Raw genomic sequence first — 12,943 nt, 5'->3', positions numbered from 1 at the left:
TCACGATGAATACAAGTTTTAATACATTTCATTTTCAACATATGACATATGACACACACATATATACATATATAATATATTATATAAATTGTATATACATATACATATAAAACTTGTATTCATCGTGATATATAATAGAGCATAATTAAGAGCAAAAACACAGTCTCTTACACAGCCTCGGATTCAACATTGGCAGTTTGCAAGCTCTCTTTTCATTAATTTCCAACTCCACACACACACGCACACACACACACACAAACGTGTGAGAAATCGAGAGAGAGCTTTTATTTTGTAAAATTTTACCGGATGTTTTATATACGTCTTCTTTCAATTATCATCTATTTGTATTTTTGTATAGATTTCAGTCCCTTCTTAAAGTTTTTAAGAGATAGCAGCTTTCAGTTTCCACTAGTTTGTGGCTATTTATAACTAGAGTGATTTTATTTCAAAACATACGTACCGGAAGCCATTTATCTAATTTTTTCCCCCTCTGTGTGATGACGTCATGACCTTAGGTCCTTCGCTCATTGGCCAGCGGCGAAATTTGAAAGTATGCATCGCGCTCATTGTGGTTTTCCCTGCGGAAGGATGAGGACTCAGATAGAAGGAGTCGATCTCTAAAACAAGCGAAGATCCAAATAAGCGGCCCTTATATTTCCAGAGCGGAACTGAAGGTTCTCTACCTCTCCAAAACTGAAACGGTATGCGACTGTCGTTAGCTGTTCTTAGCTAACCTTGGAGATACACGAAATGTAACGTTAGCAAACAGCATCAGACCTACCGTAACTGTCGTCCTCTTGGGTGTAGCGTTAATTTCCTTGCTTTTTTTTGTCCATGCTGAAGCACGGGTTGTAGATGAACAAAAGTCTTAATTGAGTTGCAGATTTGAGTATTTGGTTACAGTTTGATATCAGCTAATTTCATAACCGGTGGATTTAGGGATACCTGTTCCTCCCAACATTTGCTACACGTCCTCACTGAGGTGCACTGACGATAAATCATACTCGCTACACTGTAAATAAAAAACCTTAATCTGTTATTTCATTCTAGGGTCTCAGCTGTGAAACACGATGGACAACGCTGTGCTCAACCTCCAGAGTTTGTATGACAAGCTGAGGACACAGGTTGACATTCTCAATGAGAACATTGAACCCAGTGAGTAGTATATGGTTGAACGTTCCATCTTTACCATAACTGTCTTTGGGAAATAGTCACACATCTGTCACCTTTGCTCTTCGCCAGACTTTATTCAGATGGCCCAGAACTTTGACGACTGCCGCCGCAAATGGCTGAGGACCGAACAAGAACTGGGGTCTTTTAAAGAGAAGCTCACCAAAACTGAGACAGAGAGGGGGGCCTTGGAGGTCAAACTGAAACATGCCCGCAATCAAGTGGATGTGGAGATCCGGCGCAGGCAGAAGGCCGAGGCTGATTGTGAGAAATTGGTATGTTGGGTTAAACTTCTGCCTTCGGTTCCTATCGTGACATGAGACAGTTCGCTCTGCTAGTCACATCACATCATTCATGTTCCTAATTTGGGATCCGTCTGTGCTTCCTTCATACAGGACCGTCAGATTCAACTGATAAGGGACCTCCTGATCAGCGAGGGCTCTTCTAACAGCATCCAGCTGAGTGCGGAGCAGCGCTCAGCTCTGGCCTTCCTCAACACAAATTGTCAGGCAGCAGCCAGCTTGAATACCAGTCGAAGGTGAGAGACTTGTCCACACAGAAAAACACAGTATAGAATTGGTGCTGCTAATGTGTTGCTCTGCCAAGCAAACATATTAGGGTCCTCGCCTGAAGTACCGTCAGGCTCAGGCCCTAAATATGAAGACCGGGAGTGTTTCCATTTTGCCATCAGCTACAGTAGCTGCTGATGGAGCCTTGTTGCTGAATACACACGATGGTGGTGTCAATGGTCAAACTGGTGGGGGATTCATTTGCATGTAGCAACATCCAGCACCTGAAGCGCAACCGGAACATCACCTCCGTGTTTTCATTTGTTTGTAACTTCTCCTATTTACCATTTGAATGCCCACTTGTGCATCTTTCGACAGCGTTTTTACTCAGATTCGTTCAAGAGTGAAGACACGAAACGATCTAGCACAGTTGTCTGCAACTATAAAAGATTCTGCATCCGTGGGAAACTACCGTCTTTTTTTTTTTTTTAATGAATACTATCATCATTTGTAATCATTTTTTTTACTTTTATAATAGTTTATTCTGGTGTTTTAAACCTTCTCGCTACTTTGGTCAGCCGTAGTTTTGTTCATTGTTCCAGTGGGTTTTACAAATACTTTTAGACTGAAACACAATTTTTGTTTTGTTCTCTCAGACTGACCACAATCGATGAGTCTGCTTCCATCCTGTCAGATATCAGCTATGATAAAACTGATGACTCTCTTGTAAGTACTTCACTTTTCTGCGTCGTCTCGAGATAAATGCTTTGAGCCGCAACATTTCTATTAAAAAAAAAACACAGATTCAAAATTGAAACAATCACATTGCTTGCTCTGTGACAGGATTGGGATTCCTCCACTGTGAGGACAGTGACACGACTCAAGAAACGAGAAAAAAGGGTATGTGAACGACTTTGTTCTTGAATTTGTTGTTTGGCGAGGAGCTTGTTGGCGCTGTAGTTTTGATATCTGCTGTGTGACTTTCAGCGCTCGTCTAGAAATCACGTTGACGGTCCCCCGCTTGTATCCAAGAGGTCTCGATCAGCAGGCAGACCAGACACGGTGAGAGCTTTACACTTTTTGTTGCTTGAAAATGTGGCAGTTTTATCTCTCATGTACATAATCATTTCATTCATGGAAGGCGTTTTATCAGCTCTGCCAATCAAATTCTTGCAGTTTGTTGTGAGCCTGCAACTTCTCTTCAGACGTGGGTGTTTGATCTCAGCAAGATTTTGTTTTTGTTTTTTTTTTTCACTGACAGGTCAGTGAGACTCTTGTGACGAAGACCACGGTGACCGTCCCTGTGAATGGAGGCCCAGTTGAGGCTGTTTCTACCATTGAGACTCCCTACTGGACCCGCAGCAAGAGAAAGAGTGGTAAGGATGGTCGTAGGCAACACGTGCCTTCATATTGTCCTGAGTCTGGTTCTTCTTTCCTGTCCTGAAAAGTCCTGTCCATAATGGTGCCAGATAAAATAATCTCTTTGGTTCTCGTCCAGCTAACCTGGTTCTACAAAGAAAAGAAATGAAATATTGATTTTTGTCAAAGTTTGTTCCAGCCTGTTGGGAATGATTAGCACTGTGCTTTTATTTATTTATTTTTTTGGGCTTCAAAACTGTTGCGAAATGTTTTCATCGCTGCGGACCGGATCGATTTGTTAGTCTTGGGTGAAATCTGTTAAAAGCATGTGTCTGGTATGAAGTTATGACAGTGTTAAACCTGGACTGTGGTGGATGGCAGCAGCGGTGAATCCACTATACCTTCTCAGAAATATAGAATGGTCATGGTCGCACAGGTATTAATTTCTTTTTTTTTTATCTCTCCGGTTCAGCCGCCATGGAGTGGGACTCTGAATCTGTCAAGTCTGAGGATGTCTTCAAGCAGCCTGGCATCCCTGAGGGAGAGAGAAAAGCGGAGCCCAGCACTCCGCAGAGGAACAGAGGTGTCCGTGCTCACGAGTTTGTCTCCAAAACTGTAAGAACTTTATCTATGAGAGAATTGAAGTCTGAATGAAAACTACACAAATAACTAATTTTCATGGTGGATTCTTCTTGGGATATTTTCATGGATTGGATACAGTGGTAAAGTTTTGGTCAATATCGATAGCAATGTATTGAATAATAGTTTTTCTGGTGTTTTTTGTTGTTGTTGCTGCTGCCGCTGCTGATCCGTATAAGGTTTTAGGTCCCGTCTCTTGGCTTTCATAGGTCATCAAGCCGGAATCTTGTGTACCTTGTGGGAAGAGGATCAAGTTTGGCAAGATTTCTCTGAAGTGCCGTGACTGCAGGGTGGTCTCACATCCTGAGTGTCGTGAGCGTTGCCCTCTGCCATGCATCCCAAACCTGGGTGGTACACCAGTGAAAATTGGCGAGGTGCGTTGGAGCCCCCCCCCCCCAACAACATTCTGTAATGCAATGTTAATATTTGAGTTTACTCTGAGATATCTCATATTTTCAGGGCGTGCTTGCCGACTACGTCTCTGACATGTCGCCCATGATCCCCCCTCTTGTGGTCCACTGTATCAGTGAGATTGAGCAAAGAGGGCTGCACGAGGTGAGTGATGATTACCTGCCCTCATAATATGTTCACCTACAGTGGACTGTAAGGCTTCGCGTCTTGGTGTGTATCTCTTGACTAAAGCAAGCTTTTAGCTTCTGTTGACAGCTCTACAGCATCAAACACACAATTGAGAAGTTAAGTTGTACGATAATGGGATAAAAAAGTGTGCCTCTCAAAGAGGCATCTTGTCTTTTTGAAGATCTCACTCTCACTGCAGCCAGAGTTTTGGCTGGAACCAGCTCGTTTAAGACTGTTCCATCACCACTGTGGCTCGTCAGATCGATCAGATGTCCATTTAGATTGCTGGACAAGTGCTGGTTGAAATGAAGCAAGCAGGTCAGTTGGCTTTGGATCAAATGACAGAGTGGAGTGGCTCAGCCTCAGCCTCCGTGCACTACAAAGAGCTGATGTTTTCTTTCGGAAGTACCTGGAGTTGAAGTCCTGAAGTCATGCCCACACCGATGCTACGGCAGCAATGACAGAGACAGTGAATGTGCTACTTTGGCGTGTGAAGAACGTAAACCCTGACATTATTCACTTGGAGGCGCTTGGCAGCAAGAGAATGAGCCCCGAGTTTAAGTGCTGTTGTGGATGATTCACTTAAGGCGATTAATTTCATGCAGTGTAGGCCAATGAATCACAGGCTGTCTCGAACACTTTATCATGACAGCGGGAGCATGAGCAGCTACTGCTTCATACTGACGTCCGCCGACAGTTTGAGGGGTTTGTATTCCTGGAAGAGCTCTTGCACCCTTGAGTTTGGGAGAATCCTCAACCTGACAAGTGTCAATGTCGCTCTGAACAGATGAGCGCCGTCTCCCCTACAACTCAGCTACATGAATTTGTAGAACTGCCTATACAAATACTAACCAACCGAGCTTTTGATTTGGTAACATTTATACAAGCTGCACAGTCGATCTCCATGCACGACGGAGTGTGTTGGGTTTCAGCAGACCTGTTGCTGCACACCCTTCCTGCAGTCCACGTTTTGTTGTCCATTATCAACATAAAGTCTGTGGCACTGTCTGTATTTGGTTCTGTTAAAAACAAAGTACCATCACATTTTTAGATGTCTGACACAGACTTGCTAACAAAGTATGACTCTTAATTTAAAGTGGTTTAACTGGATTGACTCCAATAGCTGCAACAGTAACACGCGGTTACACACTGGTGCTTATCTGATGTCACGTAAAGTATGAGAAGGACCAAAGCAGTACTTCCAGTTTAATACTTTAACTGCATTTTGCTAATACTTTTACCAATATATATATTTTTTTTAAATCGTGTTTTTCAAGGCAGTGGTGCGAGCGAGCTTGTGACTGTAGGGTCACTGGTTCAATCCTCAGGTCCAGCAGGATAATTCTAGGTTTGGGAGCTGATGAAGCAGCACTGCCCCTCCCTCACTACCTTCTTGACCGAAGGCCCTTCTCTAGTAAAGTTGCTCCGTGGCAGCAGATCAGACTGTGGCTGTGATGGTGGGGTTACACAGCTCATCGAAATGTCATGTCAGTTTTCAAATTGCGGGGAAGGCACACTATTAAAGTTAATTTTGTGTTAAAATACCAGCCAGCCTTGCGAGTACGACTGGTCTTTTCCTGGTCTTACCTAACTGTCTTGAAAGTTTCAACCGGGGATAACACAGGCTAGCAAAACTACTAAAATATGCCTCCACCCTCGAGGGCAGATTGTGTTTTGGGCCAAAGGATGAGCCATCTCCTGAACAGTGAGTGAGCATTTTTTCCTCCCTCTCAGGCTGGACTGTACCGTCTGTCCGGGGCTGATCGCACCGTGAAGGAGTTGAAGGAGAAGTTCCTCCGTAGCAAAAATGTCCCGGTGCTCAGCAAGGTGGATGACATCCATGCCATCACTGGCCTCCTCAAGGACTTCCTCAGGAACCTCAAGGAGCCTCTTCTCACTTTCTATCTGAACCGTCGGTTCATGGAGGCAGCAGGTAATGTGGCTGGACAAAATAGCTGTGCAACAGCAGAAATGTACCCGACAGACCCATTAAATACAGGCAACAGGAAATTGCCAAAGCAAACTAAAGGCAAGGCTTTTTGCAGTTCCTTTTCTGTGGAGTGATAGAATTGCCGAGAGCAGAAAATAAGATCAATATTTCAGTTTGTTAGCTGATGGAAATGCTTTCTTTATCTTTGTCTGGTTTTTTTTTAGAGGTTCCAGATGATGACAACAGCATAGCTCTGATTTACCAAACCATCACTGGCCTGCCGCAGCCCAACAGAGACACACTGGCTTTCTTAATCATTCACCTTCAGAGGTTAACAGCTCCCCTCCCCGCAACCATCAACTACACATACCATCCTGTAGCTGGTTTTAAAGTATTTGCTCCAAGTTCACACAACTCGAGTGTTATATTTTCTGGAGTTCTCTCTCACTTTCAGAGTTGCTGACAGTCTGGAAACAAAGATGGACATCAGTAACCTGGCCCGCGTCTTTGGTCCAACTATTGTGGGTCATGGAATTCCCAACCCCGACCCCATGACCATCCTACAGGATACTAAACGGCAACCTAAGGTTTGTCCTCGTGTTTCTTAAGTTGTTAGTCATATTATTATTATTTCAAACTATTGAGGTGTTTTCAGTCTCGGTTGATTTGGTGACATTGTGCTTTCCTGGGTATTGGCAAATGTGAATTAAGATCGCAAGTTCGGCACGGTGGACTATGAAAAACACTGCAGTATTTTCCCCCATATCTTGATAGATGTCGTGCTATATTTTTTAAATCTCTTTTAAAGCACTTCATAAACACTGGATTTAACCTTGGTGCATACGACGTTCATCACACCACGGCGTCTTAATGGAACTTTCACAGCATTTTGCGTCAATGTTTTTCATAATTAGCGAGAAAAACACTCAAAATATATCACGGTATGAGCAACATAACAAAGTGCCTCAGCTGAAATACAAGAGGGAAATTCCACCGTGGAGTGTGTGTGTGGGGGGGGGGGGTAATGTGGCTCTGCATCATGGGTGAATGTCTGTAGCATGTAAATGTGAATATACATGGAATATTAGACATATAAACACTTCAATAGAAACACTCTTATTTAGAATAAGGTCTATTTACATAGATGGTAAATAGCTTAGTAGGTATTTGCTGTATTTCATGAATTAATTGGTCTCGGTGTGTGAGAGACATGCACACTCAAAGTGAAGCGGTGCGAAAGCCTGTTAACTAAAAGTTACTCTTACTATTGTGCGCCAAACAGTTTCTTGATGTCGGCAGGTATGAATGATTAACCTGATTGCGGTTATCTTTTATGTCCTCATTAGTAATATCGCTCACCACGGCTAGCGAAGCAGCTGAATGTACAAACCTGCTCACAGCAGATAGATGGAGGCCACGAGAAAGCTCTTTGTCACATCACCACCCTCTTATTTTTATCTCCCTCCTGTCTTGCCCAAGGCATCTTAATAACCAGTTTGGCTCTGCTGGCAGGGATGAGGCAACACACTGAAACATCACTGTTCCTTTATATTTTTGATTAATCCCTTTACGCTCAGGTTGTGGAGCGTCTGTTAAATCTGCCGGCGGACTACTGGGGCCAGTTTGTAAAGGCGGAAAACGAGCAGCCCAACTTGGACCACCTGATCATCGAGAATGCAAACTGCTACGCCACTCCTGAGAGAGGTAGGCGCCCCTCGGTGGTGTTGTGCTGGACTTGAGTGAGTTTGGCCTCAGTTCCTCCGAGCCTCAGCTGGAGTGTTTGTTGTGTTGCAGGGAGTATGCTGGGACCTCTGACCACGCCAGAGCACCAGCTCAATAAAACCCCCTCCTCAAGCTCCCTGTCTCAGCGCATGAAGACCAGCCTGACGCCCAGGTATAGACACGTGCCGCCCCGTCCCACTTTGCTTTGACACTGCTCTAACAATCAATAATCCAATCATCATTGTGCTGTAAACTGGTTTTGGTAGAGTACACATTATTGTTTTGCTTTGCTTTTTAAATTTAGAAACTAGCCGCCTCCTTGAAGCATCTTTCATAGAGGTTAATCTTATGCACAATATCCCATTACCCTTCATTGACTGCTTTTATCGACTCAGTTCAAGCGTCATTATGTGAACACTTTGTTGCAGATTTGGGAGCAAGAGCAAATCGGCCGTTGGATTTTCTCGTCAAGGAAAATTCTTTGCATCTCCTCTCCTCAAATAATCGGAAGCAGCTACGCATCATTTATTCATTCTACGATAACAAAGGCATTTACACTTAACACATTATCGGGGTACTGCTTTGACAGCTACTAACGCCTCCATATCGCTTTGTATACTTGTTTTAATGGTTCAGTTGTATTTTGAATGTTTTACATGTTTGTAAAATGTTTTTTTTTTAACCAAATGGTAGGATTCCCTTTCTGTGGCACTCTCTTTAGAGCTGAAGTTTTTGCAAAATATTTCACCTCTGATCACGAGGATGTACTTTATTGCTCTCTTTGAGAAGTGTGAAAATATGTACTGTGTTTTATTGTGACCCGCTTCTAAGTGTAATCATTTCTTTTGACAGTTTTTCATTTTTTTCGTTGTTGTTTTTTTTCCAACTCATGTGTCACTCAGAAGTTGAGAAGCTGATCGTCAGGCATTTCATTTTAGGCCGTCATTGAATGTACGACTGCTCGTAACAGCTTTTAGATTTGATGTTTGTGTTTGAGTTCTTCTCAAGTTTGATGTTTCCCTCGAGAGAATGGTGCTGCAACTGTGCTGCCATATCCTTTTATGTGTTAACTACAAAGAGAGACCTCAAACCAGACCTTTCACATCAGCTACATCTCCGTTTATACAAGCATCCTGAAACCACTCTTGTGGTTTTTCTACTTTATCCTGCTCTCCCAGGGTTGGTAAAGAACATATTTCACTGGATGTTGTCAGCGGCTGTAATCTTGGCTGTGTCACATCTTCTGTTCGGTTTGATGTTTGTACTATGGGAGGTTGCGCACCAGCATTTATGCAATAGATAATTACCTTGTAATATTAGCCAGTTCACTTACTGTGGCATTATTTAGTCAACTATTAAGCACAAATTTTGTACACTTTCTAAAACTCATGTAATTTATAAAATACAGCTCTAACCTGAAAAAAAAAAAAAAAACAGTCTCGTGTCATTTTCATGCTGCTGTGCTGGTGACGGCCAGAGGTGTTTTTGTGTCTTATTCCCATGAACACAATACCAGAGAACGCCTTCAAATGTCCAGTGGGACTTGAGAATTGCCTGAGAAGATTTTGATGGTCAAAGGTCACTGTGACCTCATACGTGAACAATATCTGTCCGATTCTCAGCGACATCTCGGGAATGCCTTGAGGAAATATCCTGAGACTCAAAAGTGCAACCTGAAAACATTTGGTTGTCTCAGGTCATGGTAACTGACAGGACCACATTACGCTGGAGTAGAACTACAATGTGGTATTGTAGTTGCAAAAATACAGGAATATTCTGTTCATTGTGGGTAATATTGCTTATTGTTTCACCCAATTTCATCAACCTTGAGGTAGTAAACCAAACTTTATGTTTGAGTGCAGAAGGGATGAGTACATTTGATTTCAGTTGTGTTTTAATGACTGGAGTGTGTCGAGTAGGAAAAAAAAAAAAATCAGAATCTAGGCCACGGCCAGAGAAGGGGAGTGTTCCTAATGTATTCCTGGAAGGCTGGGTCAGACCCCCATCGTTTCACGGCCTGTTTCTCCAGAATGGGGATTCCGCTGACATAACGAAGCAGAAACCAGACGAAGAGAGGCGACGCCACACTCAGGTACTGAGAACCTTGCATCACGGATGAGGCAGACAGCCAGAGACCTGACCACTGCAGGATCTCTCCAAAATAGTTAGGATGTCGGCTGTAGGCCCATAATCCACTCTGGATGAACTTCCCCTGCAGGCACAAAGGTAGTTTACATTTGTTACATTCAGTAAACAAGGTGATGCCATTCGGAGGTGTGTGTGTGTGTGTGTGGGGGGGGGCATCATGAGATGTGTTTACTTACAGCATTATCTGGGTCACGCTTGAAAAGCAATTTCTGCTGGTCAGCAATAGCCTCAGCTGCAAAGCCAAGACCCCACAGAGACCATCCAATATAGTCCCTCGTTCCCAGAGGCACGTCTCGTTTCTCGGTGTTGAGCATGAGGGTGGGCAGGAGGGTCATAAATACCCACAGCGCTGAGAAGAGACAGAAACGGGAAAATGATCCGGTAGCCTCGCTTTGCTACCACGTGTGTTTAATCTGCATAGACAACATCTACGCTGCATAAATGCATATAAAGAGCACAAGACTAACAGTGATTTATAAAGAATCCCCTCCCTTTGGTTGGTCAAGGACTATGGTGCCTTATGGTAATGAGCAGGAAATTATTTATAACACTTGAAGTACCTTGAATAGTCCAATATACAAAGAACGTCCCTGGGCTGTCTCTGACATGGTTAAACCTTCGATCGTGACCGTCCTTCAAGATCCGCATGAAGAGGAATGTACCCAGCCTGCAGACACAAGGTGGTTAACGTCCGCTTACATTAACCAAGGCATTATTCATTAACTTGACTTTAAGGTTTACAATTCATTAGCTCCTCCTGTGACCTCGCCAAGGACCCGCCATGACAGAATGGACACGGGTCTCTGGGTATAATTGCAACGAGAGTAAACGGACAAAACACCTGAGATTTACGGGAAAGTGCAGGAGTGTGAAAGGATGTATAATGGAGGGAGGCCAATGCACCTGAGTCCCCACGCTGTCACCAAACCCGTCTGCACATTCTTACGGATGTGACTGGCTCCTCCCCAAACACGACTCAGGTGGGCAAGTAGTATAAATGTGCCGGATCCTAAAAGAAAACACACACACACACACAAGAAAAAGACAAGCAGTAGACTCAAGATATCTATAGGATATGGGCACAGCAGATGGCTCCTCTCACTGCAGAGTAAGGTGTGTTCAATAAATCTTTTACCCAGGATACTACAGATAATTGGTTCCAAAGTTCAAAGGTGAAATATCTAGGAGCTCAGCAGCAGAGAGGACGACAAGAGGACGACTCAAAGAGAAACGTCAAGGTGTGAAGTTAAAAAGAGCTCATCCAGTGGCGTTTAAAGGTAAACTACACACATCTTCTTGGAATCATTTGATAACCAACTTTACTGACTGAGGAGGTGCTGAGTGCTGATCTACACTGTCCTTTACTTGAATACTTGTGATTTTATGCTCTTAAAAATTCAAACTGAACTGGTTAGAGTCCAGAAAATGACTAAAATCATCAGCATGGAGGAACTCGTCTTTAATTACTGTTATTCACAATCATAACTGCTTACAAAATGGCTGCCACAGTTTGACCTGGGCGTGAAATTAGTTTTACAGATACAAAAAAAGAAGAAGAAACAAACAAACAAACAAACAAACAAAACCCTTACACAGGGGAGGTCTTTGTAATAAAATGTTGGACTACTGAATGGGGGGGACGGAATGTTCCACCCTTGAGACGACACTGCACTGAACCGAGTACAGGGGACAACACCCCTCGCGTTACAGTGCAATTTCATGCAATTCAAAAACTACTTCCTGGGGCAGCAATGCATCTTTACCTGTGGTTTACAGTAAAATAGAAAGTTATATTTTAACAGTCTTTTTTGCTGTGCAGTTGTTTTAAAAAAAAAAAATTATGGCAGAGCGCCAACTCCAAAACACTTGCGGTCCATTTCAGCCATCATTGTTCGAGGTGCATGAACAAATATAGGCATAGAAGCTCCCCAGCAACGGGCATTTTGGGAGTGTGGTTGCCACATGACATGGCTGCACCAGGCCGCCTCACTGGCACATGCAAATCAGCCTTCAGTGCCAAAAGAAAATTTCCAATTTGCTCAGTGCGTTCACTGCAAGGGTGACAGGAAACGCCAATCATAAAGAAATGGGGCCCACAAAGAGCCCCTTTCCTGGTTTGAGAGAGGTCCCGGGATTCCTGCGCACGCCCCTGCTGAGGCAGGACCCTGGTGTTAAGACTTTAAGCTGATTGGATCAATATGAAGCGTCCAACGCTGCGGGAGGAGCTGCGGAGCTGTTTCACAACAAAGCTACTTTAGATAACTGGTTTTGTAATGATGATCATTCAACCTCTGACTGAAGTTTAAAAAAAAAAAAACAACAACAAAAATTCTATTTTGAAATCATCAAATGCAAACCAACCATTAAGTATAACTGAATTTATAATAAATGAAACACGCGCTTGGATGATATTCGCCTTGCACTGTTTTTAACCAAATTTCTGAGCCGAGTACAAGCCAGTGTTTCAAACCAGTCACCGCACGTCCGTAACCCAAAGTGCGTGAGGTTAAACGTTCAGCAATTATCGACTTTACCTGCTAAATCATAGAACTTCTCGGTTTTGAGGGCTGCAGCCACAGCCCAGCCGGCCCACTGGATGCCCAGGTCGGTGGCGGCACACTTAGCCAGAGTGCTGCCCATGATCATGTCGTGCAGGTCGGCGAGCAGCTCACGGATGTGGTTGCTTATCATGGGGCCTCCCCTCCTAAATAATAATAAACGCTCTGGTTAAAGTTCACCGCTGCCATACTACTGCTGGGCGTGGCTTCACCGCAGGGCCCGCTGGGTATTGTAGTCGTTAGACTAGAGAGTTTCAGCAAGTAATGTGGCCTAGTTCGGGAAATGTTCCTACGCGCAGACCTCATCTCCACACTTTTTTTTTCGCCCT

General features: G+C 43.6%; 2 protein-coding genes across 2 annotated transcripts; one reads left to right on the top strand and one right to left on the bottom strand.

Moving 5' to 3' along the window:
* Positions 1-509: 509 nt before the first annotated feature.
* racgap1 (Rac GTPase activating protein 1) lies at positions 510-9,337 on the top strand. The gene is made up of 17 exons (XM_086213298.1): positions 510-701; positions 1,051-1,155; positions 1,243-1,445; positions 1,566-1,708; positions 2,336-2,405; positions 2,523-2,579; positions 2,667-2,741; positions 2,941-3,055; positions 3,511-3,653; positions 3,887-4,051; positions 4,137-4,232; positions 5,991-6,189; positions 6,411-6,516; positions 6,641-6,773; positions 7,764-7,890; positions 7,981-8,080; positions 8,337-9,337. Exons 2-17 carry the CDS (start codon positions 1,071-1,073, stop codon positions 8,410-8,412), a joined length of 1,893 nt encoding a protein of 630 aa, XP_086069424.1. The 5' UTR covers positions 510-701; positions 1,051-1,070; the 3' UTR covers positions 8,413-9,337.
* Positions 8,431-12,821, bottom strand: LOC147255512 (uncharacterized). The gene is made up of 5 exons (XM_086213299.1): positions 12,591-12,821; positions 10,960-11,065; positions 10,617-10,723; positions 10,233-10,405; positions 8,431-10,120 (listed from the first exon to the last, which is right to left on the bottom strand). The coding sequence occupies exons 1-5, from the start codon at positions 12,745-12,747 to the stop codon at positions 9,842-9,844; spliced, it is 822 nt and encodes a 273-aa protein (XP_086069425.1). The 5' UTR covers positions 12,748-12,821; the 3' UTR covers positions 8,431-9,841.
* Positions 12,822-12,943: the final 122 nt, after the last annotated feature.

This window comes from Aulostomus chinensis, chromosome 9, assembly GCF_037954235.1.
Source record: "Aulostomus chinensis isolate RoL2024-O1b breed Wild chromosome 9, RoL_Achi_v1.0, whole genome shotgun sequence".
Taxonomy (NCBI): domain Eukaryota; kingdom Metazoa; phylum Chordata; class Actinopteri; order Syngnathiformes; family Aulostomidae; genus Aulostomus; species Aulostomus chinensis.
This window is presented reverse-complemented; position numbering and strand designations above follow the sequence as displayed.

Excerpts from the sequence above, each read along its gene's own strand:
- LOC147255512 (XM_086213299.1), bottom strand. The coding sequence starts at position 12,747 with ATGATAAGCAACCACATCCGTGAGCTGCTCGCCGACCTGCACGACATG. Across the intron at positions 11,066-12,590 it reads GAAGTTCTATGATTTAGCAG|GATCCGGCACATTTATACTA; the intron begins GTAAAGTCGATA and ends GTTTTCTTTTAG. Across the intron at positions 10,724-10,959 it reads GTGACAGCGTGGGGACTCAG|GCTGGGTACATTCCTCTTCA; the intron begins GTGCATTGGCCT and ends TTGTGTCTGCAG.
- racgap1 (XM_086213298.1), top strand. The coding sequence starts at position 1,071 with ATGGACAACGCTGTGCTCAACCTCCAGAGTTTGTATGACAAGCTGAGG. Across the intron at positions 3,056-3,510 it reads CCGCAGCAAGAGAAAGAGTG|CCGCCATGGAGTGGGACTCT; the intron begins GTAAGGATGGTC and ends TCTCCGGTTCAG. Across the intron at positions 8,081-8,336 it reads AAGACCAGCCTGACGCCCAG|ATTTGGGAGCAAGAGCAAAT; the intron begins GTATAGACACGT and ends ACTTTGTTGCAG.